The sequence below is a fragment of the Capricornis sumatraensis genome, chromosome 3 (assembly GCF_032405125.1).
Source record: "Capricornis sumatraensis isolate serow.1 chromosome 3, serow.2, whole genome shotgun sequence".
In the NCBI taxonomy this organism is placed as follows: domain Eukaryota; kingdom Metazoa; phylum Chordata; class Mammalia; order Artiodactyla; family Bovidae; genus Capricornis; species Capricornis sumatraensis.
Window position 1 is genome coordinate 49596968 of NC_091071.1, and position 25130 is coordinate 49622097.

At 45.0% G+C, this 25130-nt stretch overlaps 1 protein-coding gene across 1 annotated transcript in view; it reads left to right on the forward strand.

Annotated features, from left to right (window-relative positions):
* Positions 1 to 19678, forward strand: part of ERCC3 (ERCC excision repair 3, TFIIH core complex helicase subunit) — a 31339-nt gene extending 11661 nt beyond the window's left edge. The window contains exons 9-15 of the mRNA XM_068967751.1: positions 723 to 907; positions 2933 to 3135; positions 8089 to 8185; positions 9294 to 9411; positions 15505 to 15623; positions 17522 to 17674; positions 19212 to 19678. Coding sequence (XP_068823852.1) covers positions 723 to 907; positions 2933 to 3135; positions 8089 to 8185; positions 9294 to 9411; positions 15505 to 15623; positions 17522 to 17674; positions 19212 to 19343 — 1007 coding nt within the window. The 3' untranslated portion in view covers positions 19344 to 19678. The remainder of the gene's footprint in view (positions 1 to 722; positions 908 to 2932; positions 3136 to 8088; positions 8186 to 9293; positions 9412 to 15504; positions 15624 to 17521; positions 17675 to 19211) is intronic.
* The last annotated feature ends 5452 nt before the right edge of the window (positions 19679 to 25130 follow it).

Genomic DNA, 25130 nt, shown 5'->3' on the forward strand with positions numbered 1-25130 from the left:
CAGAAGTTCAGTGTGCAGTGTACTAAGTGATTTAGTCATGTCCGACTCTTATGACCCCATTGTAGCCCACCAGGCTCCTCCATTCATGGAATTCTCCAAGCAAGAATATTGGAGTGGGTTGCCATTTCCTCCTCCGGGGGATCTTCCTGACCCAAGGTTGGAATCTGGGAATCTTAGATCTGCTGCGTTGGCAGGCAGGCTCTTTACCACTAGTGCCCCCTGGGAAGCAAAAAGTATACACTAAAGGAAAAAAAAAGCCTTGCAGAGAAGGTGGGTATTTGGTCTGATGGATTGGAAATTGATAAAAAGAAACATTTTCTATACATAACTTTGAAGTTGCTTTGTAGCAGTTTAGTTGGAGGCTGTGTTGGAAGCATTCATTCTGGTCAGCAGGCTTCAGGGTGAACAAATTCCTTGTGTGAGTCAGAGCTCAGTGGTAGTTTAATGTCCTGCGTCCTGTTTCCAGTTGCTGCTCATGCTCCTCCCGATAGCTTAGCTGTGTCCTCTGAGTCATCGCCTGCTGTTCTCCCTTTCACCCTTTGGAGCAGGCCTGAAAGTGGAGTTGAAGCTTTCTCACCTGGTCATTCTAGAGCCAGGTTTCTGTGGTCCTGTGACCCAGGGCTTAGCCATGTGGTGTCCTGGACCAGTCTTAGGTCAAAGATGTCTTCAGTACTTAGAGCATTTAAAAAGTGATGATGTGAATGTGCCAATTGTTTCCCCAGCCAAGATGTTCCGACGGGTGCTCACCATTGTGCAGGCGCACTGCAAGCTGGGTTTGACCGCAACCCTCGTCCGGGAAGATGACAAAATCGTTGACTTAAACTTTCTGATTGGGCCGAAGCTCTATGAAGCCAACTGGATGGAGCTGCAGAACAGTGGCTACATCGCCAAAGTCCAGTGTGCCGAGGTAGCTGGCCTCTTCCAGATGGTCCCTGTGGGCGGGGCACTGCCCTCGGAGGGGAGTGGATCAGGTCTGCTCCTCCCAGGCAGGTGTGCGGGGCAGGACCCGAGCAAGAGTTCTGCTGCCTTTGCGGTAGCCTCCGCCCTCCTGTGGGGTGGGCAGTCTCCTGCCATCTCAGATGTGTGAGACGGTCACTTGTCCAGGGGCACACGGCAAGTGGTCGAATCAGGAGGCTAATCAGGTCGGCTGGGCTTCTCGTCCTCCCTTCTGGGAGTGAGCACCTCAGGGTGCTCCTGCCCGCCTTCACCCCAGAGGGATTCTTGGTTCTGTGGGAACAGCCACCGGCCACCCCCAGTGCCAGAGTCTGTTGGTGTGATGCCCACAGACGGCACATGTGACCAACATTCAATTTCTAAGAACACATTTTCCCAGGATTGTTCTGTGATGAATCCCTGCACAGGTATGTGTTAAAAATACATGTTCAAAGGAACAGCAACAGCAGGCCTTTCTGGCATTTTAAAATGACCGTCAGTCAGTGGCTAGAGTAGGGTGGGCTGTGTCCTGGAAGGGCAGAGACGGGCCTCGTGGGTGAAGGTGAGTGTGAGGGAGCTGTGCAGGTCACCTTGCTCTATCGAGACGCTTCCTCACCCTCCGGGTGCATCGTCATAAAGAGCACCCAGGTTATGCACAGCGCTGCTGCAGTCTTGGGGTGCCTGTTCCTGTGTGGTTGCATCTCCTCTCCCTCTGCCCCTGTCTTGGAGCGTAGGCTTGTCATTTTCTTGCTTTTCTTTGTTATTTTACTTCCTAAACATTTGCAGTTCCCTAAAGATTTGTTGTTTAACCTTGCTTTTTAAAAATCTTTGTTTAGTTGCTAAGTCATATCTAACTCTTTTTGACCCCATGACTGTAGCCCGCCAGGCTCCTCTGTTCATGGGATTTTCCAGGCAAGAATACTGGAGTGGGTTGCTGTTTGCTTTTCCAGGGGATCTTCTCGATTCAGGGATCGAACCCACATCTCCTGCATTGGCAGGCAGATTCTTTACCACTGTGTTACCTGGGAAGCCCCTTTAAAATCTTTATGTATATGCAAAAAGAATCAGGATATATATATATATAAATGTTCTTGCATGGTTTCTGATTTTTGCTTAGTATTTTTATTCCTTGCATAATGCATTATTTTTGATGATTCTTATAGCTATTATAGTTCATTACTTTGAATTCCTTTGTAGTATTCCACTGGACAAATATACCACAATTTGATAGCTAATGGAATATTACACAGCAGTAAAAATTGTCTTTCCTAAATGTTGACAGGGGCTTCCCTGTTGGCTCAGTGGTAAAGAATCTGTCTGCCAGTGTAGGAGATGTGGGTTTAATCCCTGGGTGGGGAACATCCCCTGGAGAAGGAAATGGCAGCCCACTCCAGCATCTTTGCCTGGGGATCCCATGGACAGAGGAGCCTGATAGCTATAATCCATGAGGTCGTAAAGGAGTTGGCCGTGACGCAGTGATGTTGGCAGACATTAGGGTTGCTAAGTTGCTTTTTTAACAGCTTTATCAAGGTCTAGTTTGTGTTCCATAACACTCACCTATTGTAAGTAAATGCTGTGGATTTATAATTTTTGTGATTTTAGTAAATGTAAAGAGTTGTGCAGCTGTGTCCTCCAGTCTAGTTTTAGATTTCCCCCACCCTCAAGAGTTCCCTTGAATCATTACCAGGATGTCATTGCTAGGCTAACCCCACACATAGAGCTGGCAAGCGTGTGTGCAGTTCTCCGTCCAGAGGTGGACGGAGCACGTCCACCTCTGCTGTCAACACATTTTAAAATCGTTGTTATTAACATGTAAGAGGGTCTTGGTTCGGCATTGGGTTTCAGGGTTTGTTTTGTAATGTGTGTGTTTACAGTAGTTTTGAGATGAAATTCACATGCCATTGGTTTTGTCTTGGTTTGTTTTAAAGCTGATTTGCCAGTTTTCAATTGTGTGGGACGTAAGCTTGCATACTGACCCCTAATTCTTACCATTTCACAGGTTTGGTGCCCAATGTCTCCTGAGTTTTACCGGGAGTACGTGGCAATCAAAACCAAGAAGCGGATCTTGCTGTACACCATGAATCCCAACAAATTTCGAGCTTGCCAGTTTCTGATCAAGTTTCATGAAAGGAGGAATGACAAGATTATTGTCTTTGCTGACAACGTGTTTGCTCTGAAGGAATATGCCATTCGACTGAACAAGTAAGAATTGAAGAGTTAGAGTTGGCCTCAAAAGTCCATTTATCTTCCCCACGTGAGAGTGCAGAAGGTGACTGTTTTTTCTCAAAGCTCTCAGGAACTTGTTAGTATCTGAAGGCCTAGTTTCATGTTCCCAGGGACCGCATGAGACACAGGAGCAGTGGTCAGAGTCAGAGGTTGGTGTGTATAGAAAAGGGGGCCTGGTCACTGTGAGCCAAGAGAGTGAGTGCTACTTTGGAGCTGGGCTCCGAAGGTGAGCACTAGTTGGCATCTGGAGTTTCAGGTTGAGTGGCACTGTGATTGGAGATGCGATCAGACGATATGGACTAGGGGCCGGGATGGCAAGGCAGACTGAACCAGCATCCCAGGTATGGCCCAGCATCTAGAAAGAGCTTCTTAGGAAACAGCCGGCAGAGTCCTTGTTACAGCCTCACCCAGGTACTACTGAAAATTTGAAAATTTCCTGCCAGGTAAAGAGGAAGAGGCCTGTGCGTGAGTGTAGCAGAAGACAAGGTCCTCGGGCCTGAATTTTTACGTCGCTGGGGAGGGATGGATACAGACAGCCGCTCTTCACAAGCTGTGATTTAATCATCACCTCAGCCACAAGAGATGATTGTGTTAGTCTCATGTTATAGACGAGAAAACTGGGACACAGACTGAGTTTCTCAGATTTCTAAAACTGTACCTTATTTTAATGTAGGAAATATTTTATGTTTTATCAAAGTAACATAGGCCATTAAGAAAACTAGCAATTCCTTGCACCTGTCTTCCTAGTCAAAATTCCTTGTTCCCCAAAGATGGATACTTTCAACTCTTTTCTCTGTTTACCTTCATATTTCTAAGTAATAATTTTTATAGCAGTTTCTTGATGATTGATTACAGAAATTGCCTATTAATTTCCTACCATGGAGTTGTGCATTTAGCCCTCTTACCTATGTCATTCCATCCCCTCCTCCTGCTCCATCCCCACAATATGTTTGGGACCAAGTTAATCTCAATGTTACAATTTTTTAAATTAGTTCTATACTTTTTAATTAATTTTTTTATTAAAGGATAATTGCTTTACAGAATTCTGTTGTTTTCTGTCAAACCTCAACATGAGTCAGTCACAGGTGTACATATATCCCCTCCCTTTTGAACCTCCCTCCCATCTCCCACCCCATCCCTCCCCTCTAGATTGATACAGAGCCCCACATTCCCATTGGCTGTCTATTTTATGTGTGGTAATGTAAGTTTCCATGTTACTCTTTCCATACGTCTCACCCTCTCCTCCCCTCTCCCCATGTCCGTAAGTCTGTTCTCTATGTCTCTTTCTCCATTGCTGCCCTGTAAATAAATTCTTCAGTACTGTTTTTCTAGCTTCCATGTATGGGTGTTAGAATATGATATTTATCTCTCTCTTTCTGACTCGCTTCACTCTAGGTTCATCCACCTCATCAGAACTGACTCAAATGCATTCCTTTTATGGCTGAGTAATATTCCATCATGTATCTGTACCACAACTTTATCCATTCATCTGTCGATGGACATCTAGATTGCTTCCATGTTCTAGCTAGTGTCAATGTTACATTATTTTGACTGTGTAAGTATTGTTCAAGCCAAGGCAGGCAGTGTACTGTGATTACATTTTTTCTTAACATTTTGTTTTTTCCTAGATTTAATAGTTGCCTTGTCATTACTTTTGCTTCGTTTTCTGTGTAATTACCTAGTTATCCCTTTTCAGACTCCTCATAAAATTCCCTCTCAGAAGGGTCAGATCTTTCTCTGGTCGGATCCCTTCAGGTGCTTCATCTTCCTGTCTTGCTCTGGTCTGCTTGCTCTCTAGGACCCGAGATGCTGCCTGTCACCTTTGGGCATGCCTCTGATATCATCCTGTGAATTCCTTGTACCTCTTCCCTCTGTTGAAACCCCTGTTGCCACATCTCAAGTCTCCTCTTTCTTGGTCGCTCATTTTGATGGACTGTATCCTTTGGTAGATTTCTGAGAGAAGGTATGTAGAGGAAAATTTCATAAGAATTTGCTTGCAGATGTCATTTATTCACTCTCACACTTGGTGAGTAGTTTGATGGGGCCTCAGAATGTCAGAGGTAGGGCTGTTTTCTCAGCTTCCAATGCAGCTGCTTGCAAGCCTGCTTGATGCCTTTCTGACTCCTCTCTATATGTGATCTGTTGTGGTGGTCATGGGTTTTCCTTCTCTCAGGAGGGTTTTAGAATCTTTTTTCGATTTTTGGAAGTTTCAAAATAATGTGACTAGTGTGCTCTTTTTTTCTTTCATTACAATACATGCAGTAGACACTTCTCAATCTGAAAACTCATGTCCTTCAATTCAGAGAAGTTCTTTCTGTTTTTTCTTTGTTACTCATCTTCTCTGTTTTCTCTTCTCTCTTTTTTTTTGAGGGGTGAGAGGGCCGTGCTGTGTGGCATGTGGGATTTTAGTTCCCCAACTCCATTGGTGTCTTAACCACTGAACTGCCAGGGAAGTTCCTTTTCTCTCTTTTTGAATTCCTGCTGGCCAGGTGTTAGATCTTCTGGGCATCTTCTCCAATTCCTCCCTGCCCCATCCCGCCTTTTTTTTCATCGTGCCATGTAGCTTATGAGATCTTAGTTCCTTGACCAGGGATTGAACCCAGGCTGTGGCAGTGAAAACACTGAATCCTAACCACTGGACCCGTAGGGAACTCCCGTTTTCTCTGATTTTTTTATCCCTTTGTCTACCAACTCTATTGAAGCTTTTGTGAATTTCCAAGAGTTCTTTATTGTCAACTGTTCTTGTTTTTTGGAGTAAGTACGGTGTCTTCTCTGTGGCTATGAAAGCTTTCGAAGCTTTCTTCTCGCGCTTCCTCACGTGTTTTGTTTCAGCTCTGTCTTTTGAGCCCATCTTCTGATTTTTGGTGATCTTTGGGTCTATTTTCTTATTTAAGGGTGAGTCACCGAAAGGCTGATTGGCCTTTCTGTAGAGCTTGGTGGGTTTGCCAGCCGGTGGACCTCTCCATGATCAGGCATGGGCCTGGCTAGTTTGACAAGAAACGGCCAGATGCCAGTATCTCAGGGTCTTTTCTTTTGGGCTGGAAAGTTTCTCCAGAGAGGAATCTCACCGTTTCCTAGATGCCAGCCTGTGGCAGGGGAGGGAGTGGGGAACCCGTCTTTCTTCACTATTACTCTTGCTGTACCCTCAGCTCTGCCTGAGGGCAAAGGGTCTCCCTAAGTGTGTTCAGAATCTAGAAAGGACACCTCCAGGTTCCTGCCAGGTGGGCAGAGGCACGCGTGGCGGCGTGCCTTACACGTATACTCCGTCAGTCTCCCTGTCTGTAGTCCTGCCCTAACACCTACCTTCTGAGGCAGCTGGTGATTAGATCTTGAACCCTTTTGTGTTCCATATAGAAAACTGGCTTGTTTTATGTTGGCTCTTCTTTCCTGCTGGGCTGGGCTTCTGCTTTCTCTGTTCTACCCTTTTGCTCTACTCTCTCTTAGAGTTACCACCACCTACCTCAGGATTCCTACATCTAGTAGGTGTTCAACAAATGTTAGGTCCTTTTTCTGGAGGCTGGTTACCCTTCTGTTTCATTTCCTATGTGAGAGAACCTTCCCTGTGGCTCAGACAGTAAAGAATATGCCTGTAATGCAGGAGACCCAGGTTTGATTCCTGGGTTGGGAAGATCCCCTGGAGAAGGAAATGGCAACCCACTCCAGTACTCTTGCCTGGAGAATCCCATGGACAGAGGAGCCTGGCGGGCTACAGTCCATGGGTTTGCAAAGAGCCGGACACAACTGAGCAACTGACACTTTGACTCAGAAACTGAGGGCTTGCCACTATGAGTTGTTTTTCCTGATGATGATCAAGGAGAAAAAGAATCACCTAAAAGCCTAGATATCAAGAGACAGGCTGTTCTGAAGGGTGCAGATTCCCAGCCTTTCACAGCATGAACACCCAGAAAATAATAAATTTGTAGGGTGCTCCAAACACTCTGGTAAGCCAGGCTTACAGGATTGGGGAAGCATCCAGCTGTCCCAGGCCTCGCCCAGCTTCCCCATAGGCCAGGGGGCTGCTCTCTCGGTATACCTGTTACCAGTTTATAGCACAGTGTTGGGAAGTGTGTGTGAAATAGCAAAAGCAGTGCTTCCTAGGCCTTCCAGGGAGCTGATGGGCCTGAATGGTGGAACAGCCACTTGAGTTCAGCTCCTCTGGCTCCCAGCCTCGGGTGTGAGCTGGGAGCATGAAGCCCACCGTGTACAGGAGGACCGCTGGCAGGCATGGGCTTTCCCCGCAACATGGAGCCTGCCTCTGCTTGGTGTGGGTGGGCCCTGCGCACTTGGTTGCTGTTCTTGTCGTTGTCACTCTCACAGTCGTTACCGACCCTGTGGAAACTACACAAACCACGTCAGTATAGGAAGAGGAGAGGAATGGCACTGCCAGATGCCAAGAGGTGACAACCAGTGAGGCTGTCAGAAAGGGCTGTGCCCTTCGGCAGCTGGAAACTAGCGAGAAGTGCTTTGAACATAGCATTACAGGGCGTCAGTGGGAAGAAGTCGGGAAGGGGTTCTTTTCTCCTTTCTTGGAGAATGCCTATTTCACTTGGAAATGGTTCCTTCCAGCCTTTTGTTTGCAAATAGCAATGTTTTCTTTTTTTCCCGTTGTGCTTCATGGAATCCAGGAGATTCTCCTTGTATAGACACTAAGCTTAGAGTGAGATGTTGAAGGAGGAAGGAGCGCAGTCCAAAAACAAAAGAATGAAGGGAGAATGTTGAAGAGAATGGTGACCTGCACCTTGGCTCAGAGGGGAAGGGGTGGTGGCAGTGGGGGCGTGTTTTTTATGGGTCTCTTCCTGCTGTATTTCCATGACAGAGGTCTTCCTAGGAGAGAGAAACCTTGAAGAGCTCCCTTTCCCTCTGACATGCTTTCAGGATAGTCGAGGAGTGCATCTGTGGTCTTCCTAACATAGCTTTGTTCTTGTCTAGACCCTATATCTATGGTCCTACGTCCCAGGGAGAAAGGATGCAGATTCTCCAGAATTTTAAGCATAACCCCAAAATCAACACCATCTTCATCTCCAAGGTCAGTGTGGCATGCAGCAGCCGCGGGGCCTGGGGGCAGCTGGGTGATTTCTGGGCAGTGCATTGGGGCTTGTTGAAGGACCGTCACGCGTCAGTTTCCATTCCCGTGTGTCCAGTGTCTAGGGACACGGGAATGTTGTTTGGCGGGGAGTAGAAGAAGCAGACGTAGAGTTTTAGTGTATACAGTCTATGTTCCTAATTCAAGGAGTATACACTCTGGCGAGTCCTTTTGTATGACTTAAGCTTTTTCTGCCTCTTTTGGGGATACAGGAATTTTAAGTTGTATTTTTTCATATAAAGGGGGAAGTTCACTAAATACTCTGACAAAGGGAGGCACGTGGATGAGGTTCTCTTTGTGGGGTTGGAGATTCCTGCGGGTCGTGGGCACCCTTTGTCCTGGCTCCCGTGTGCCTTGGGGGTGAGTGGTGAATGTAAACACAGTACAAGGTCACGTAGGCCCAGCTTGGTGATGGTTTCAATTTGCAGTTAGAAGTGGAAGCCTGACAATTTCGAATAGTCGTTTAGATTAGAATGACCCAAAGCCCCAAAGAGATGAGATTTACCCATAAAGTGATCATAGATGGATCAGTAAGTACCAGCCTTTGATTTCTGTGTCTGGAGGGCTTGATGGTGGGACCATCCCCCGTCCCCTAGGGCAGCTGCCCTGAGCCAGGATCCAGCCCGCTGCAGGCAGTGGGCCCTACCAGGTCACGTGTCCAGCTTGTGCTGTTGGCCTCAGTGGCCTCCAGTTAAGATTGTGGATGGTTTTGTGCAGACCTAGTTCTGCTGCAAAAAATGAAAAGCATCACTCAGAGCATTGATCGGGCCCTCTTGTCTCTGGGCCTTAGCAGCTCGCGCTAGGACTGTTGCTGAGACAGATGGTTAGGACCTGGGTCCTGACAGCTTCCGTAAGACAGCTCTCCGGAAGCACACTCGGTCCTAGAGACCTGCTTGTGTCCGAGGGACCCTGGTACAGACTGAGATGATAGTGATTGTTGTTTCTAAATTATCTATAGAGCTTATTTAAATTTGAGGCTAGTTGAATTTTTTTTCCTTTTTGTCTCACATATAAAAACCTTCCCAAGCTCACAGCTGTCTCGTTTCTGCAGGTGGGTGACACGTCATTTGATTTGCCAGAAGCAAATGTTCTCATTCAGATTTCCTCTCACGGTGGCTCCCGGCGCCAGGAGGCCCAGAGGCTAGGGCGAGTGCTCCGAGCCAAAAAAGGTACCTTCCCCAGGGCTCTCTTTTGCACCACTTCTGTCTGGTGCCTGCGTGATCGTGAGGGTGAGCTTGTGCTCCTGGGTTAGGTGGACTCTACCGGGGGTAGGATGTAGGAGGTTCCAAAGCAAGGACCAAGGCTCCTTGGCATTATTATTTCTTAGGTGTTGGGAGTGAGTATCTGGATGTTTTCCATGGCAGCTGTCTGGAACTCATAGTCTGAGCTGAGTGCTTATGTTCATGGAAAAGGGAGCTGGGAAGCAGTGCTGAACGGTGTGGTTGTAGAGGGAGAAAGGCCCCCAGTGAATGTATAGGAGCTAGAAGGTGTCCTCTGAACCTCAAATTAAGAGTAAGGGGAGAGCTTGGCAGGAGCAGCTACAGGGTGGTTACCTCACTCATAACCTGTGAAGAATGGTCCCCTGAGTGGCAGCTAAGAGAAGCTTAGCAAATGAGGAAGCGAGAGGCATGGAATTTCTGCTTGTTAATTGCAGTAAACAGGCCTAGACCCCCATCATAGGCAGAGTAGAGACCAGTATTGCTGACATCCTCCAGCACCCTCCCAGGGCCACGTAGGTCCTACAGGAATGACACAGGCCCGGTCCTCAAGGGAGCCACTCATCTCAGGAAGAGCTTGGCCTGTTAGGATGTTTGAAAATGGTAAGATTGATGAGCATGTGTTAACACTGTGCTGCATTTGAGTGTATTTAGAAAGCGGCTAATTGACTGTGACTAGAATGGAGACAGGGCAGGCTGTGGGGATAGCAAAGGTGGACTTGGGGCCAGGCCTGCTGTGTGACCTTGGATAAGTCATTTGCCCCTCTCAGCAAAGCAAATCGGTTTCTCATCCGAAGCAGGGTTGACGGTCCTTATCTTTCAGGGCTATTATGAGGAATGAGACTACATTACAGAATACAGTAGTTGTTGTTTAGTTACTGAGTTGTGTCTGACTCTTTTGTGACCCCATCTACTGTAGCCCTCCAGGCTCCTCTGTGGGATTTCCCAGGCAAGAGTACTGGAGTGGATTGCCATTTCCTTCTCCAGGGGATCTTCCTGACCCAAGGATCGAGCCAATCTCCTATACTGCAGGGGGATTCTTTATTGCGGAGCCACCAGGGAGGCCCCCAGAATATAGTAGACTCTTAGATAAATCTGACTAATACATGTGAAAATGACTCTTCACTTACTCGTTCCTCTTCATCACATACAAACAAATCTAATTTGAACAGTTCTTTGATTTTGTTTTTTGAAGTACTGTTTGACTCATTATACAAAGCTAGTATTATCCTGATAGCAAAACTAGAAAGGTTCACTACAGAAAAGAAAAGGACAGGCCAAATATCCTATGAATACAGATGTAAAAATCCTCAAAAAAATACTAGCAAACCAAATTCAGCCCCACATTAAAAGGATCATTTGCCATGATCAAGTGGGATTTATCCCTGGGATGCAAACATACACAACATACACAAATCAATAAATGTGATACCTCACACTAATAGAATTAAGGAAGAAAATTCATATGATCATTTCAGTAGATGGAGAAGAAGCTTTTGAAAAAATTCAACATCTGTGTGTAATAAAAACGCTTAACAAATTAGGTATAGGAGGAACGGATGTGCACGCTCAGTCTCTCAGGCATGTCCGACTCCTGAGACCCCACCAGACTGAGGTCCACTAGGCTCCTCTGTTGGTGGAATTCTCCAGGCAAGAATACTGGAGTGGGTTGCCATTTCCTCCTCCAGGGGATCTTCCCGACCCAAGGATCAAAGCCATGTCTTCTGTGTCTACTGCATTGACAGGTGGATTCTTTACTACTGAGCCAGCTGGGAATCCCATAGGAGGAAAGTACCTCAGCATAATAGAGGCTACATATGATAGGCCCACAGCTGACATCATAGCTAACAGTGAAAAGTCTGAAAGGTTTTCCTCTAAGATCAGAAGCAAGACAAGGATATCCACTGTCATCTGTTCATTATAGTGAAGTCCTAACCAAAGCAATTAGGTATGAAAAAGATATAAAAGGCATCAGAATGGAAAAACAAGAAGTAAAATTTTCTCTATTTGCATGTGACATGATTTTATAGATAGAAAACCCTAAAAACTTTACCAGAAAATTGTTAGATATATTCAGCAAATTCAGTAAAGTTACTGAATACAAAGTTAACATTCAAAAATCAGTAGCATTTCTATACACTAATGACAAATTGTCTAAAAGAAAAAAGTAAAATTATTCCATTTACAAGAGCATCAAAAACAATAAAATATTTAGAAGTAAATTTAACCAGGGAGGTGAGAGAGCTACAAGACACTGACGAAAGAAATGGAAGAAAATACAAATAAATAGAAAGTATCCTTTGTTCATGGGCTTCCCTGGTGGCTCAGAGGTTAAAGCGTCTGCCTGGAATGCAGGAGACCCAGGTTTGATCCCTGCGTCAAGAAGATCCCCTGGAGAAGGCGATGGCACCCCACTCCAGTACTCTTGCCTGGAGAATCCCATGGAGGGAGGAGCCTGGTGGGCTACAGTCCATGGGGTCGCAAAGAGTCGGACACGACTGAGCGACTTCACTTTCACTTTCATCCTTTGTTCATGGATTAGAAGAATTAATGTTGTTAAATCTGTATTACCCAAAGCCATCTTTAGATTGAGTACAATCCGTATCAGGTCTTCACTGGCATTTTTAAAGAAGTAAAAATGATAGTCCTAAAGTTTATATGGTACTGCAGAAGACCCTAAATAGCCAAAGAAGTTCTGAGAAAGAACAAAGCAAGAGGCATCACACTTCTGATTTTAAGTTATTTAATAAAGCTTTGGCTATCCAAAGACTATGTTACTGGTATAAAAACAGATTATAGACCAGTGGGACAGAATCCAAAGCCCAGAAATAAACCCATGCAATAGAGCTGAGATTACCCAGTGGAGTAAAAGACAGTCTCTTTAATAAATGGTGCTGGGAACATTGGATATCCACATATAAAGAGTGAAACTCGACCCCATCTTTCACCACTAGCAAAAATCCTCTCAAGATGAATTAAAGACTTAAGTGCAAGACTGGAAACCATGAAACTCCTAAAGGAAAACAAAGGAAGAAAATGCTCCCTTGACGTGGATCTTGGCAGTGTTTTTTTTACTGCCAAGTCAATGGTTGACTACATGAAACTAAAAAGCATCTTCACAGCAAAAGAAATAGTCAACAAAATGAAAAGGCAGGGACTTCCCTGGTGGTCCCTGTAGTTCAGGGACCCAGTGGTGGTCCCAGTGGTTAAGACTCTGCCTTCCAATCAGGGGCTGTGAATTTGATTCCTGCTCAGTATTCTTGCCTGGAGAATCCCCTGGACAGAGGAGCCTGGCAGGCTACAGTCCGTGGGTTGCAAGAGTCGGACACGACTTAGGGACTAAACTACTCCTGCTACAGGGGACTAAGGTCCCATGTGCTGTAGGGCAACTAAGCCCTGTGCCACGGTGGGAAGATCCCGCATGCCACAGTGAAGCCCCTGCACGTCTCAGCCAAGACCCGACGCAGCCAAATAAATAAATATTTTTTAAAAAATAATGAAAAAGCAATGTATGGAATGGGAGAAAATATGTGCAAATCGTGTATCTAATAAGGAGTTAATATCCAATATATAAAGACTTCATACAACCCAATAGCAAAAAAAAAACACAAACAATTAAAAGCTGGGCAAAGGACCTGAAGAGACAGTTTTCCAAAGAAGATATACAAATAACCAACAGGTACATGAAAAGGTGCTTATCATCACTAATTATTAAGGAAATGCAAATCAACACCATGAGATCGCTTCACACCTGTTAGAATGTTATCAAAAAGTCCATAGTTAACATTTGTTAATTGTCAAGGATGTAGAGGAATGGGAACCGTTGTGTGCTGTTGGGAATGTAAATTGGTACAGCCGTTGTGGAAAACAGTATGAATGTCCCTTGAACAATTAAAAATAGAATTGCCATATACTTCAGCAATTCCACTTCTGGATACATATCTGATAGAAATGAAGTCACTATGCCAGAGAGATATTTGTGCCCCCGTGTTAATGTCAGCATTATTTTCCATACCCAAGACGTGGCACTGGTCTAAGTGTTCATCGGCAGATGAATGCATGAAGAAAATGCGGTGTGCATGCACGTGTATGTCCATATAGTGGGTTGAACAAAAAGTCCGTTCAGATTTTTCCATAAGATGTTACAGGAAAACTGGAACGAACTTTTTGGCCAACCCAATATAATAATCAGCCATGAAAAAGAAGGAAATCCTGCCATCTGTGACATCATGGATGGGCCTTGAGAATGTTAGGCTCGTTGGAAGAAGTCAGACAGAAAGACAAATACTGTATGATCTCACTTACAGGAGGAATCTACAAAAAAACAAACGTAGAGAAAAAGGTATCAAATTTGTGATCACCAGAGAATGGGGATTTGAGAGTGGGGGATTTGAATGAATGTATTCAAAAGGTACACACTTTCAGCTGTCAGGTAAATACGTACTGGAGATATGAAGGGCAACGTGATGGCTATAGTTCACTGCTGTATGTTATACTTGAAGTTGTTCAAGAGTACATTCTCAAGGTTCTCATCACAAGGAAAAAGCCATTTTTTTCTCTTTTTGTATGTGTATTACTGTGAAATGATGGATGTGAACTAAAATTATTGAGGTAGTCATTTCACCATATATGTAAGTCATAGCATTACGACTGTATAGCACTATGTTGATTTTATCTCAATAAGACAAGAAAATATCTGTTATAAGATAATTAGCCCTTTTCTTTGCATCTCTGCGCTCTTGGAAGACAAAGAAACAATTGAATTCAGAGGCAGTACACAAATAATTAACTTACACTGAACTGTGAAGCAAAAGCACTCAGATTTTCCTGCAGGCCCAGATTTTTTTTTTTTTTATCAAGGTATAACTTTTATTTTATTTTATTTTTTATTTTTATTTTTTTACTTTATAATACTGTATTGGTTTTGCCATACATTGAGATGAATCCACCACGGGTGTATATGCGATCCCAAACATGAACCCCCCTCCCACCTCCCTCCCCACAGGCCCAGATTTTTAGGTTAGCTTGTTTCTGTGATAATTCTGTTAGTGTCTTTTCTCTGAGCTTTTAATTTTTTTAGTAGTTTTAGCATAATATTTTCAGAAGGGTTATCCATATTGCAGCACCTATTAGTACCTCATTCGTACTTCTTGCTGAGTAATATTCCACTGTGTGAACTTTTAAAATCCATTCATGGACATTTGGATTATTTCTACTTTTTGGCACTTAGAATAGTGCTCTTATGAAATTGATGTGCAAATTTTGTATGGACATAAGGTTTTCATTCTCCTGGGTGTATCTTGGCATGGAATTGTTGGACATGTAGTAACTGTATGGTTAACATTTTAATAAACTGCCAGGCTCTTCCCCAGGTGGCTGCACCATTTCACGTTCTCACCAGCAGCGTGTGAGGATTTCAGTTTCTCCACAGCCTTGACGACAGCTGTGATCACCCTTTTTCATCCTCGCTATTCTGTGGTATTCGGTAGTATTTTGTCATGTTTTGACTCGCGTGTCCCTGATGACTAGTGATAGTGAGCTTTTTCCATGTGCTCATGGACACGTGAATCTTCTTTGTATATCTTCTTTGGGGAAATGTCTGTTCAGATCTTTTTTCCTGTATGTAACTGGTTTGTCTTTTCATTATTGAGTTGCGATAGTTTTTTTATGCCTTAGGTGCAAATCCCTTATCAGATGTATGCTTTGTAAATGTTTTTCCCAATTCTGTGAGTTGTTTTTTCACTTTTTTTATGGTGTCCTTTGAAGCAACAAAGGTTTTAATTTTGTTGACGTCCTTGTGCAAAAGTGGCCCCTCTGACTGCAGTGCTCTCCCACTGCAGGACTTACTTTATTTTTTTTCTTTTGCGCCACTTTTTTTTTTTTTTAATTAACTTTATTTTTTAATTGAAGGATAATTGCTCTACAGAATTTTGTTGTTTTCTGTCAAACATCAACAAGAATCAGCCATAGGTACCCTTTTGCGTTGTGGACTCTTAGTTCCTGGCATTCTGACGGCTCATGTCCTCTTTCATGCCCTCCCCCCAGGGATGGTTGCAGAAGAGTACAATGCCTTCTTCTACTCGCTGGTATCCCAGGACACACAGGAAATGGCTTACTCAACCAAGCGGCAGAGGTTCTTGGTAGATCAAGGTTACAGCTTTAAGGTATGTGTCCATTGGTCTCTGGTCAGAGTGGGACTGAGGCTTCTTTCTACCCAGTCCTCCATGAGAAGTGGAGGCCACTATCAGCACAGCGTGGGGCAGGTGTCTGGCAGGCACAGAATGTTAGGCGACTGGGGGCCCGCCTCAGACTCCTGTTCTCCTTGCATGAACTGTGGGGAGCTTTGAAGGAAAAAGCTTGTGTAGACTCCTCTCCTGCCTCCAGCCTCTCAGGGAACGGGGCCTCTAAGAAAGCAAGCAACATGTGGAGTCTCAGCTTGTTAACTTTTTATAGTCATCTTGCAAAAAAAAAATCCCATTAGATGTTGGTGGGAAAAATGTGCTAACCTAGCAGGACTTGAGATGCCAAGGAACTATGGCCACCACTGTGTTAGTATGAGCCCCTTGGGTTTCCTTTCCCAGGGGTCCCCTCCAGTAGCTGGGAGAGCTCTGTCCTTAGCCATCTGGTGATCCTCGGCTTCCCTGAGCCTCAAACATCAGGAGCCGTCCATATACTATAAATCTGGTGGTCTAATAACTTGGGAAACTCTGAAGGTTTGGCTGACTTTCATTGGTGAAAGCACTTGCTTTCTTTCCTCTTGACACAGATAGTAAATTTATGCTAGGATTTAGTATCCCAAAGGGTTTTTTTTTTTTTTTTTTGTGGAGGGTACTGCAAGCAGGGGAGGAAAAGGATGTCTTAGAACATACAGGTTCCCAGGTTCCTGATTTGTGGGAGACTGTAGGCTGCCTCTCCAGCTGCTTTAAACTGTATCTTTTTCAAATTGGTTTAGGGTAGAACTAGTCAGGGAACTAACAGAGTTCCCTTTATCACCTTAGACAAGAGGACAGGGTTGTCCGACCCTCCTCTTTCAGGCAGAGTCAGTGACACTTTTCAGACCTCTTGTGCTGAATTCTAGTTCAGGACACTTGGCACAGTTTTTTGAAGGGTTTTCACTGCAACCTTTTCATCCGTCTGTATAGCATTTGTGGTGCTAACAGCATTCATACCTTCTGATTCCCGGAGAGTCACAAGGGTAAGAGAAGTGCTGAATCAGAGTGCTCTGGGTTCTTTGACAGGTGAGCTTGACAAAGCGCTGAGCGCGTGGTGGTCTGTGTTGGCTGGAGCTGCCTTTGCGTGCCTCACCTTCAAGTCTGCCCGCCGACAGCAACCGGGCTAGGGTTCCCAGAACCGTGACCCTGGGGTGGAGGCCAGGGCAGAAGTCTCCCTCATCTGTGCTCCAGACCTGTGGCCACCTGAAGGGCTCAGCCAGGTCCTTCCTTCTAGGAATTTTCTTTTAAAATTACACGAAAATTAGAGAGGCGGGGAGCAGAAAAGAAGTTCCCTTCACGTAATCAATCCTCGCTTTGTGCAGGGATAGGTAGGCCTTGTAGTGAGTTATCCCCAAGGAAGTGAAAACCAAATCTCCACCCTGCTGCTATCTTTCTCTTTTAGAAAAAATTTCCAGTCGTTTGTACATGCCCCTTCTGCTAGAAGCCCTGGGTGCCAGGCCTGGAGGTTGGACACCTTCTTGAAGGGCCATAGTCTGTGCCCTTCAGTTCTTGCTCCCTCCCTTTACCTGGTGCAAGATGGGCAAGCTACTAGAATGGTTGCTTGGAGGTTGCCAAGATCCCTGGAGATCTTCTGTAAGTGGTCATTTAGGTGCCATGTGTTGGGAGCAGATTTCCCTAGAATTTGCTGAGCCTTTCCTGCCTTGCAGTCCTTGGCTCAGCTCCTTGTTGAGGTGGCTCCCGAGGCTGGGCTCTGCACTGCCAGAGAGGAGCTCTCTGTTATTAGGCAGCTTCTCTGCTGGGCCTGAGCGCGGAGGCGACCAGACCAGATGAGCCCAGGAGAAGGTGGGATCGGGCCAAGGGGGAGAAAACAAGAGGGTTCTGCTCTGCAGGTGATCACCAAGCTTGCTGGCATGGAAGAGGAAGACTTGGCGTTCTCAACGAAAGAGGAGCAACAGCAGCTCCTACAGAAGGTCCTGGCGGCCACTGACCTGGATGCTGAGGAGGAGGTGGTGGCAGGAGAATTTGGCTCCAAGTCCAGCCAGGTGAGTGAGTAGGTGAGGCTCCGGATGTCAGTTCTCCTGAAGGACAGAGTCGTAGACACACATACAGCTTCACAGTTCTGTGTGTGTACGTGCCTCTGCGGTTTTTTAAAAACTTGGAATACACGGGAAATTGTAGAGAAGGGAATAATAGAAATTGTCCCTGTTAGCCTTTCTGTGTGTCTGTCTTATTTTACGTGTCTGAGCCCATGGTGGCTGTAGTTGTCTCCTGCTGTGCTCACGTAATAGTCTGGCATAAGTGTTTGTTAGTATTTGGATGTTGGAGCCCAGGCTCCCGCTAGGGTGTTGTGGGAAGGAGTGTGACACACCTGGAGCTGCCCCTGTTGGCCTTGGGCGAGTCACCTCACCCCAGCTTCCTCCTCAGTAATAACACAGCCTTCCGGCCTGTAAGACAGGTCTGAGAAAGAGTTCATGTTGTAGTTTCAATACATATTTTGAAAAATTTAGAGTTCTCTGCAAGTGTTCAACTTTTCAGTTATTCTGCACCTACTTACCGATGCTGTTGTTGTGCCAGGCAAATATAATATTGTATAACTAATGAGAGTATCATGATGAGGAATTCGTATCTGGCCCTTCCAAGGAGAGAAGTACTGTTTGATCAGGTGCTTTTGAAACTAAGTTGGTGGTAGAGCTGAAAGGTGAGTGATAGTAGAAGGGAAGAAGGAAGCTGTGTCACCGGCAGAGGTGCCGTGTGCCCTGAGACCTTCCTGTCCCCAGCGCCAGTGGTTGGGGGCTGGATCTTCTCCAGGCGCCCCCCATGGGTGCCCAGGGAAGCTTCCTGTTTCTGTTTGAAGGTGGTGTCAAGTCAATTCCGCTTTGCAATGGGTCACCTAAGGTCAGGCTGCGGAAGGCGTGGCTTCAGTGCCCGTCTGCGTCCTTTGCTTGTAATGTGGTTCGAGTGTGTGCCAAGCACTGGGTCAGACCTTTGACCTGTGTGATTTCCGTTCACACCACATATGTCAAGCAGATGTGGTTATCCCCATTTTACTCGTGAGTTCATTGAGTTACATTCAGTATTTGCCCAAGGCCATTCAGTGAGACACAGAACCAAGATTCAGGCCTGGGGCTTCCTGAGTTTCCACTTGATTCAAAGCCTTATGGTAGGGTCTCAGGAGATTTGAAGGACTCCTGCCCTCACTGTTAAAATTCTATTTAGAAATTGCCATGAAGAGAGGCAGTGTGGTATTACGGTTAGGCACAGGGAATCTGAAGCCTGGGTTCACGTCCCATCTCTTAAAGAGCTGTGTACTCTTGGGCAAGTTACTTCATTTCTCTGTGTTTGTTTTCTCTTCTGTAAAATGGGCGTTAGAATGATTGTGAGGATTCGGTAAGTTAACACATGTAATAAGTATAAGCTGCTTAGAATAATCCTTGAGACATACTATGTAGTCAGTAAATGTTATTTTAAAAATAATAAAATCTATGAAACTTATAAATTTATAAATCTTACTGTGATTATAGATGTAGAAGGGAAGGTGTTTCACTTTGGAAACTAACAGCAGGCTGGGTCCCCCTGCAGGTGTCTCGGCGCTTTGGCACGATGAGCTCCATGTCCGGGGCGGACGACACGGTGTACATGGAGTACCACTCGTCACGGAGTAAGACTTCCACTAAGCACGTGCACCCGCTCTTCAAGCGCTTCAGGAAGTGACGCCCGCAGGGGCATGTAGCTGAAGGCTGGATGCCCAGCACCAACACTGGAAAAGGATTTTAAACGTAGCATTTCCTTTTTGCATCCATGTTCATTCCAGTAGCATTGGCCAAACCAATCTAGATTCAAGTATCTGTTAACTGTGTTGAAGAAAATCCATCAGGAGCTTGATTCTGTCTTCCTGGGTCATCCAGGGTTTAAAAGTGGGAGTGGGGAGACTATATTTTTGGGAGGTTTTTTTTCAGACCACTTTTCAGAATTTTGGGGGAGTGTTCATTCTTGTATATAAAAAATTTGTAATATTTAGGTGTATTTATCTTAATGTTCTCCCGAATAAACAGAAATGGGACGTTTAACCACTCTTCATTATAGATGTTCTTATGAAGCCTTGCCATCAGTTATATCTAGATGACAAACTCCAGCAGGGCTTCAGTTGGTGGCAGGCCCAGAGGAGTAAGATGGGAAGTAAGTTCCAGTCTGCAGGGAACACTGGGCAGACGAGAGGACTTGCCGGTTAGTGTACTGTGTTGCCGGGGAGGCCCTGTGAGCCTGGGGAGGGTGGTCCAGAGCAAGCGAGGATTTTGAGCAGTTTGCAGTGCCGTCTGGCCCCTGGTCAGCTCACGTGTGTTCCACGGGAGGTACCCACAGCTGTAGGCCCTCTAGGTCACCTGAAGGCCATCACCCACTTTGGGATCCACAGTGCACACAGGTCCTGGTGGTTGATCTTCTCTGAGAGAATGATCTCTTATTTCTCCCGCAGGATACATTGTTGATGTTGCTGGAAGCCTGGATTCCTCTTCTAACAGCACTTTAGTACCCTTGGATCTTTTTGTAAAATTAATTAATTAATTTTAATTGGAGGATAATTAGATAATTACTTTAAAATATTGTGATGGTTTTTGCCATACATCAGCATGACCCTTAGATCTTTAATGGCTGGTTCCTTTATTCTGAAAAATGTCTCTGGGGTTTTTTCCTCTTATTCATAGTGTGAAAGAAAAGGTGTTCTTGCATACCATAAGACAGACAGGCATGCACAAGGTCCTGAAGAGTATGTGCCAGCATCTTGAGGAGGCTCATTTTGTCGGGAGTGCTTTTAGGCAAAAGCCACTTTCCCTGAATTCCTCTTCTCTGAGCTGACCTTTCGGGACAAACACGCTGTTACAGTCTGGCCGGCAGTTGGTGCTGACCCACAGAGCCAGCTGCTTTTTCCGTTCAAACCCTGGAGGTGGCCCCGGGCGGCCAGACCTTCAGGCCCTGTGAGCCATACTCGTGCTTGACCACAGCTGTGTGAAGGCCGCAGACTAGCCCGTCACTCACGCGGTGGGTGGCTCCCAGCTGTCTCAGGCTGGACTTTAACCAGCATTATTCCCAGACTCTCCTGTCCTGTCCCACCTGTGCGCTTGAGATGCTGAAGCAATAGCGAACACTTGCATTTTCATTTCTGTCCTGGTTGCGTACTGTTTTTTTGTTCTTTAACGTATCCATGGGTGATGTCAAGTTTTACCCAAGCTGTGTGATCCTGGAAGACAGAGAAAACATGTTGAAGAAACACCCAATCTTCTGTGTTCTAGAAAACACTTACTACAAAGAACCACTTTTCCCCTTAAGGCGAGTCTTAAGACTCAAGGGCGCTCTCCTAGTTTACCAGCGACAAGGCCAGATACAGACCTCCCGTTCTCTGCCTCATGTAACTAGCTGAATTACTTCTTCCCACTGATCAACTGGAACAAAATGCTTCTTAAGCAAATCTCGGTTAAGATCTCATCCTTCCCACAGGCCCCTAAATTTTGGCCCAGCCTCAGCCTACGGCTACTCCTGAGAACAGGCTGGCCTCGGGGGGAAAACGGTGTCCGATCTGCCACCTGACCATCCCACTGCTGTTCACCCTGCTTCCTCTCCTCCTCTTTGGTGGTACTGGGTTGCTGAGCACAGGCTTTTCTCAAGTTACGGTGCCTGGGGGCTTCTCTTGTAGGTGCCCATCGGCTCATTCGCCCCGAGGCATGTGAGAGCCTAGTTCCCCTCCATCAGAAGGCAGATGCGTAAAGATGGACTGCCAGGGAAGTCCCCACTCTCCTTGTTTCCTCCCTCCTGTAAAAGAAAACTTCTTCTGTGTAACTCTTGAGATGCTTGCTGATCTTATGGTCAGTGTGTTCTCCCTGTTGAAATAGTTGCTCTGAATCTCTCCTTGCCAAGTCTGGATTAGTTCGCACCATGTAGCAAATTCCTGTTGATCCTCTGAACGTGAGCTGAGGTGCTGTCCCCAGGAAGCCTGACTCCCGCTCCCACCCCTGTCTCCTCTGCCACTGTGTCCTCTGTGCTCTCTTCTTTTTGGTTCTTACATTGGTACCCTATTTGAGATTCATCTGTACCCCGATATCTGATACACAGTTAGGCAGTGATGAATTGGACTCTTTTCAAAGTTTATGGACTTAAAAAATAAAACAGTAACTCTGCCTGCTTACACCTTGCAGGAAGTTGTAAATGAATGATTCACTGGCCACCATTTACCCTGTTAGCCCTTCCTGCTGCCTTTTCCCTGAACCAGCCCTTACACCCCACCACAGGTGGAATTTACAGGGCAAAGTACCAAATAGGAGAGCTGCACAAAGAAGTACTGAATATGCTTAGGGGCCCTTGAGTCTTCCACTGAGCACCAGGAAGCACATGGATATGAAGAAGCTACTCAAGCCTAGGGAAGGAAACGCCTGAAAGGACTAGGGCGAGCATATCCAGGATCTGCACTGGTCCGGTTCCCACCAGCCTGGATGAAATTCCTCATCTCACTGGGCATCAGGCAGAGTATTCAACAAGGTTTTGCTTCAGTATTGTGAAAGTTAGACCTAAACTAATGCTGCATGAGTTCTAATGAAGTTTTGAAAACACAACCCAAAAGAATCCAACTATTTCCAAGTAACTTACCACATTCCAGAACAAAGCTACCTGTTATAGTATGAAGATATCCAGCAAGCAATAAGGTAAAACTTTGGCTCAGACAGTAGAGGCCGCCTGCAATGTAGGAGACCTGGGTTTGATACCTGGATTGGAAAGGTCCCCTGGAGAAGGAAATGGCAACCTACTCCAGTATTCTTGCCCAGGAAATCCCATGGATGGAGGAGCAGGCCACAGTCCACGGGATCCCAAAGAGGTGGACATGACTAAGCAACTGACACATATATACAGTGTCTGGCATCCAATCAGAAATTACCAGGCAAGCAAAGAGCCAGGGAAAAATACAGCTCATAATGAAAAGTCTTTATTCTCTGACATTTGATGAAATACGACAAAAGTCCATACTCTCTGACGTTTCCCATTTGCTTGCTCGGACATGGTAAGTTGCCCAGTGGAGAGGCCCACATGGCAAAGAGTGGAGGGAGCCTCAGTTCAATGGCCCTCAGTGGACTGGATCCTGCCAGCACTCACAGAAGTGAGGTTGTAAACAGATCCTCTGGCTGAGCCTGGGATGATCACAGCCCTAACCTACCCCATGGTTGTATCCTGTGAGGACCCTAACCCAGAGGACCCTGCCAAGCACCTGCATTTCTGATACACAAAGCCTCAAAATTACAATTTTCTTACCATCTATATCTCTCTTAAAAAAAAAAAAAAGAATTGCTTGCTAAGCTCTGGAGATGGATAGTGGTCATGGTTGCCCATAGTTACAAAGCAATGGATAAATAATACAGATTTTGGTACCAAGAATAGGATGCTATTGTAATAAATACTCAAAAATGTGGGAGTGGCTTTGAAACTAAGAAGTGGGCAGCAGCTGGAAGGATTTTGAGGACCCATTTAGAAAATGCCCAAATTGCCATCAACAGATTATCAGTGGAAATCCAGACTTTGAAAACACTGCCAGCGAGTGCTTAAAAAGAAGCAAAGAAGCTGCTATGGGGAGCTGGAGGAAGGAGGACCTCTTACACAGCGGCCAAAAATTTAGTGGCACTGTCACCTGCAGTTGTGTGGAAAGCAGCCTGTGTCTGATGAACTTTGTGCAAGATTTGCAAGTAAAGTTGCAAGGAGCCACTTGTTTTCCTCTTGCTGCTTAGCGAAACACAGAAGGAGAGAATAAAAATGAGTGCAGAAGTATTTTAGAAAGGAGCCAGAGAGTACGCTTTTTTGTGCAGGGAAACACAGATAAAGATGGCAGGCGGTGTTCTGTGGCAACAGTGGAATTCAATTTAAAATCAGTAAAAGAAACATGTCAGAAACGCCCAATTGTTTGATGAGATTTCTTATTAAAAACCATGCAGTTGGGACTTCCCTGGCAGTCCAGTGGATAAGACTTCACATTTCCAAGTGCAGAGGGCATGGGTTTGATTCCTGGTCGGCAAACTAAGATCCCACATGCCACTTGGTGTGGCCAAAAACAAACAAAAAAAACTATGTGATCAAAAAGACTATGGAAATATATCTTTAAGTATTGAAGGAAAAGAAAAACAACTTAGAATTCTGTACCCAGCAAAAAGATCCTTCAAAAATAAAAGTGAAATTCTTCACGTGTAGGAGTGCTGAGAAAGTTCATTAGTAGCACATCTGTACTAGAAGTCACGTTAAAGGAAGTCCTTTGAGGAAAGGAATATAATACTAGTTATAAATGTGTATCTCCACAAAGGATTGGAGACCACTACAAACTACATTGATAAATATACAAGATTTTCCATTCTACACGTCGATTTTTAAAAACAGAACTGGTGGCTAACATCCGGAGCTGCACAGTGGTCACAGTCACACAGCAGTGTGAGTGTTCTCGATGCCAGTGAATTGTGCACTTTAAAGGGGTTAAAATGGTACATTTTATGTTTCTATATTCTACCACAACAAAAAAGATAACTGTAAAGAACACGTATTGTGGGGTTTGTAGCGTGTAAAAGTAAAAAGGATAACAACACTAGCACAAAAGCCAAGAGTAGAAATGGATGTTTCTACTGTTACACTGTTGCAGGTTTCTTGTGTTATATATGAAGTGGTATATCACCTGAAAATAGCTTGTGATGCTGATGTAACCACTGAAATAACAAAGAATGGCCTAAAAAACAATATAGGAAATAAAATAAAGTCATGAAAAATACTCATTCCCAAAAAGTCAGAAAAAGAGGAAGAAAGAAGCAGGGGTAGATAAAGTTGCTCATTCGTGTCCAACTCTTTGCGACCCCATGGACTGTAGCCTACCAGGCTCCTCCACCCATGGGATTTTCCAAGCAAGAATACTAGAGTGGGTTGCCATTTCCTTCTCCAAGAGATCTTCCCAACCCAGGGATCGAACCCCGGTCTCCCCCATTGTAGGCAGACGCTTTACCGTCTGAGCCACCAGGGAAACCCAGGAGCAGATGGGATTAAGAATAAATAGGAAAAGATCTAAACACCCTCAGTTAAGAATCAAAGATTGTCAGATTTTTAAAAGAAGAATAAAATTATGCTGCCTACAAGATTTAATATTAGGATGCAAGTGGGTTTAAAGAATGGAAAAATATATACAATGCTAACATGAAGCAAAAGAAACCTGGAGGTGTTATATTAATATTGGGCAAAGTAGATTGCAGAGCAAAAAATCTTAACCTGGGTCATTTTATAAAGAGGTCAATTAAGAGGAACTAATAATCCTAAACATTTATGTCATTAATAATAGCTTAAAAAGATAAGAATCAAAAAACCGATACCTCTGCAAAAAGAGAAAAATTCACATTGAAGAGATTTTAGTATCTTTTTCTTAATAATTGATAGACTAAATAGACCAAAAATCAGTAAAGATTTGGAAGACTTAACACTATAAAATCAAGTTCACCT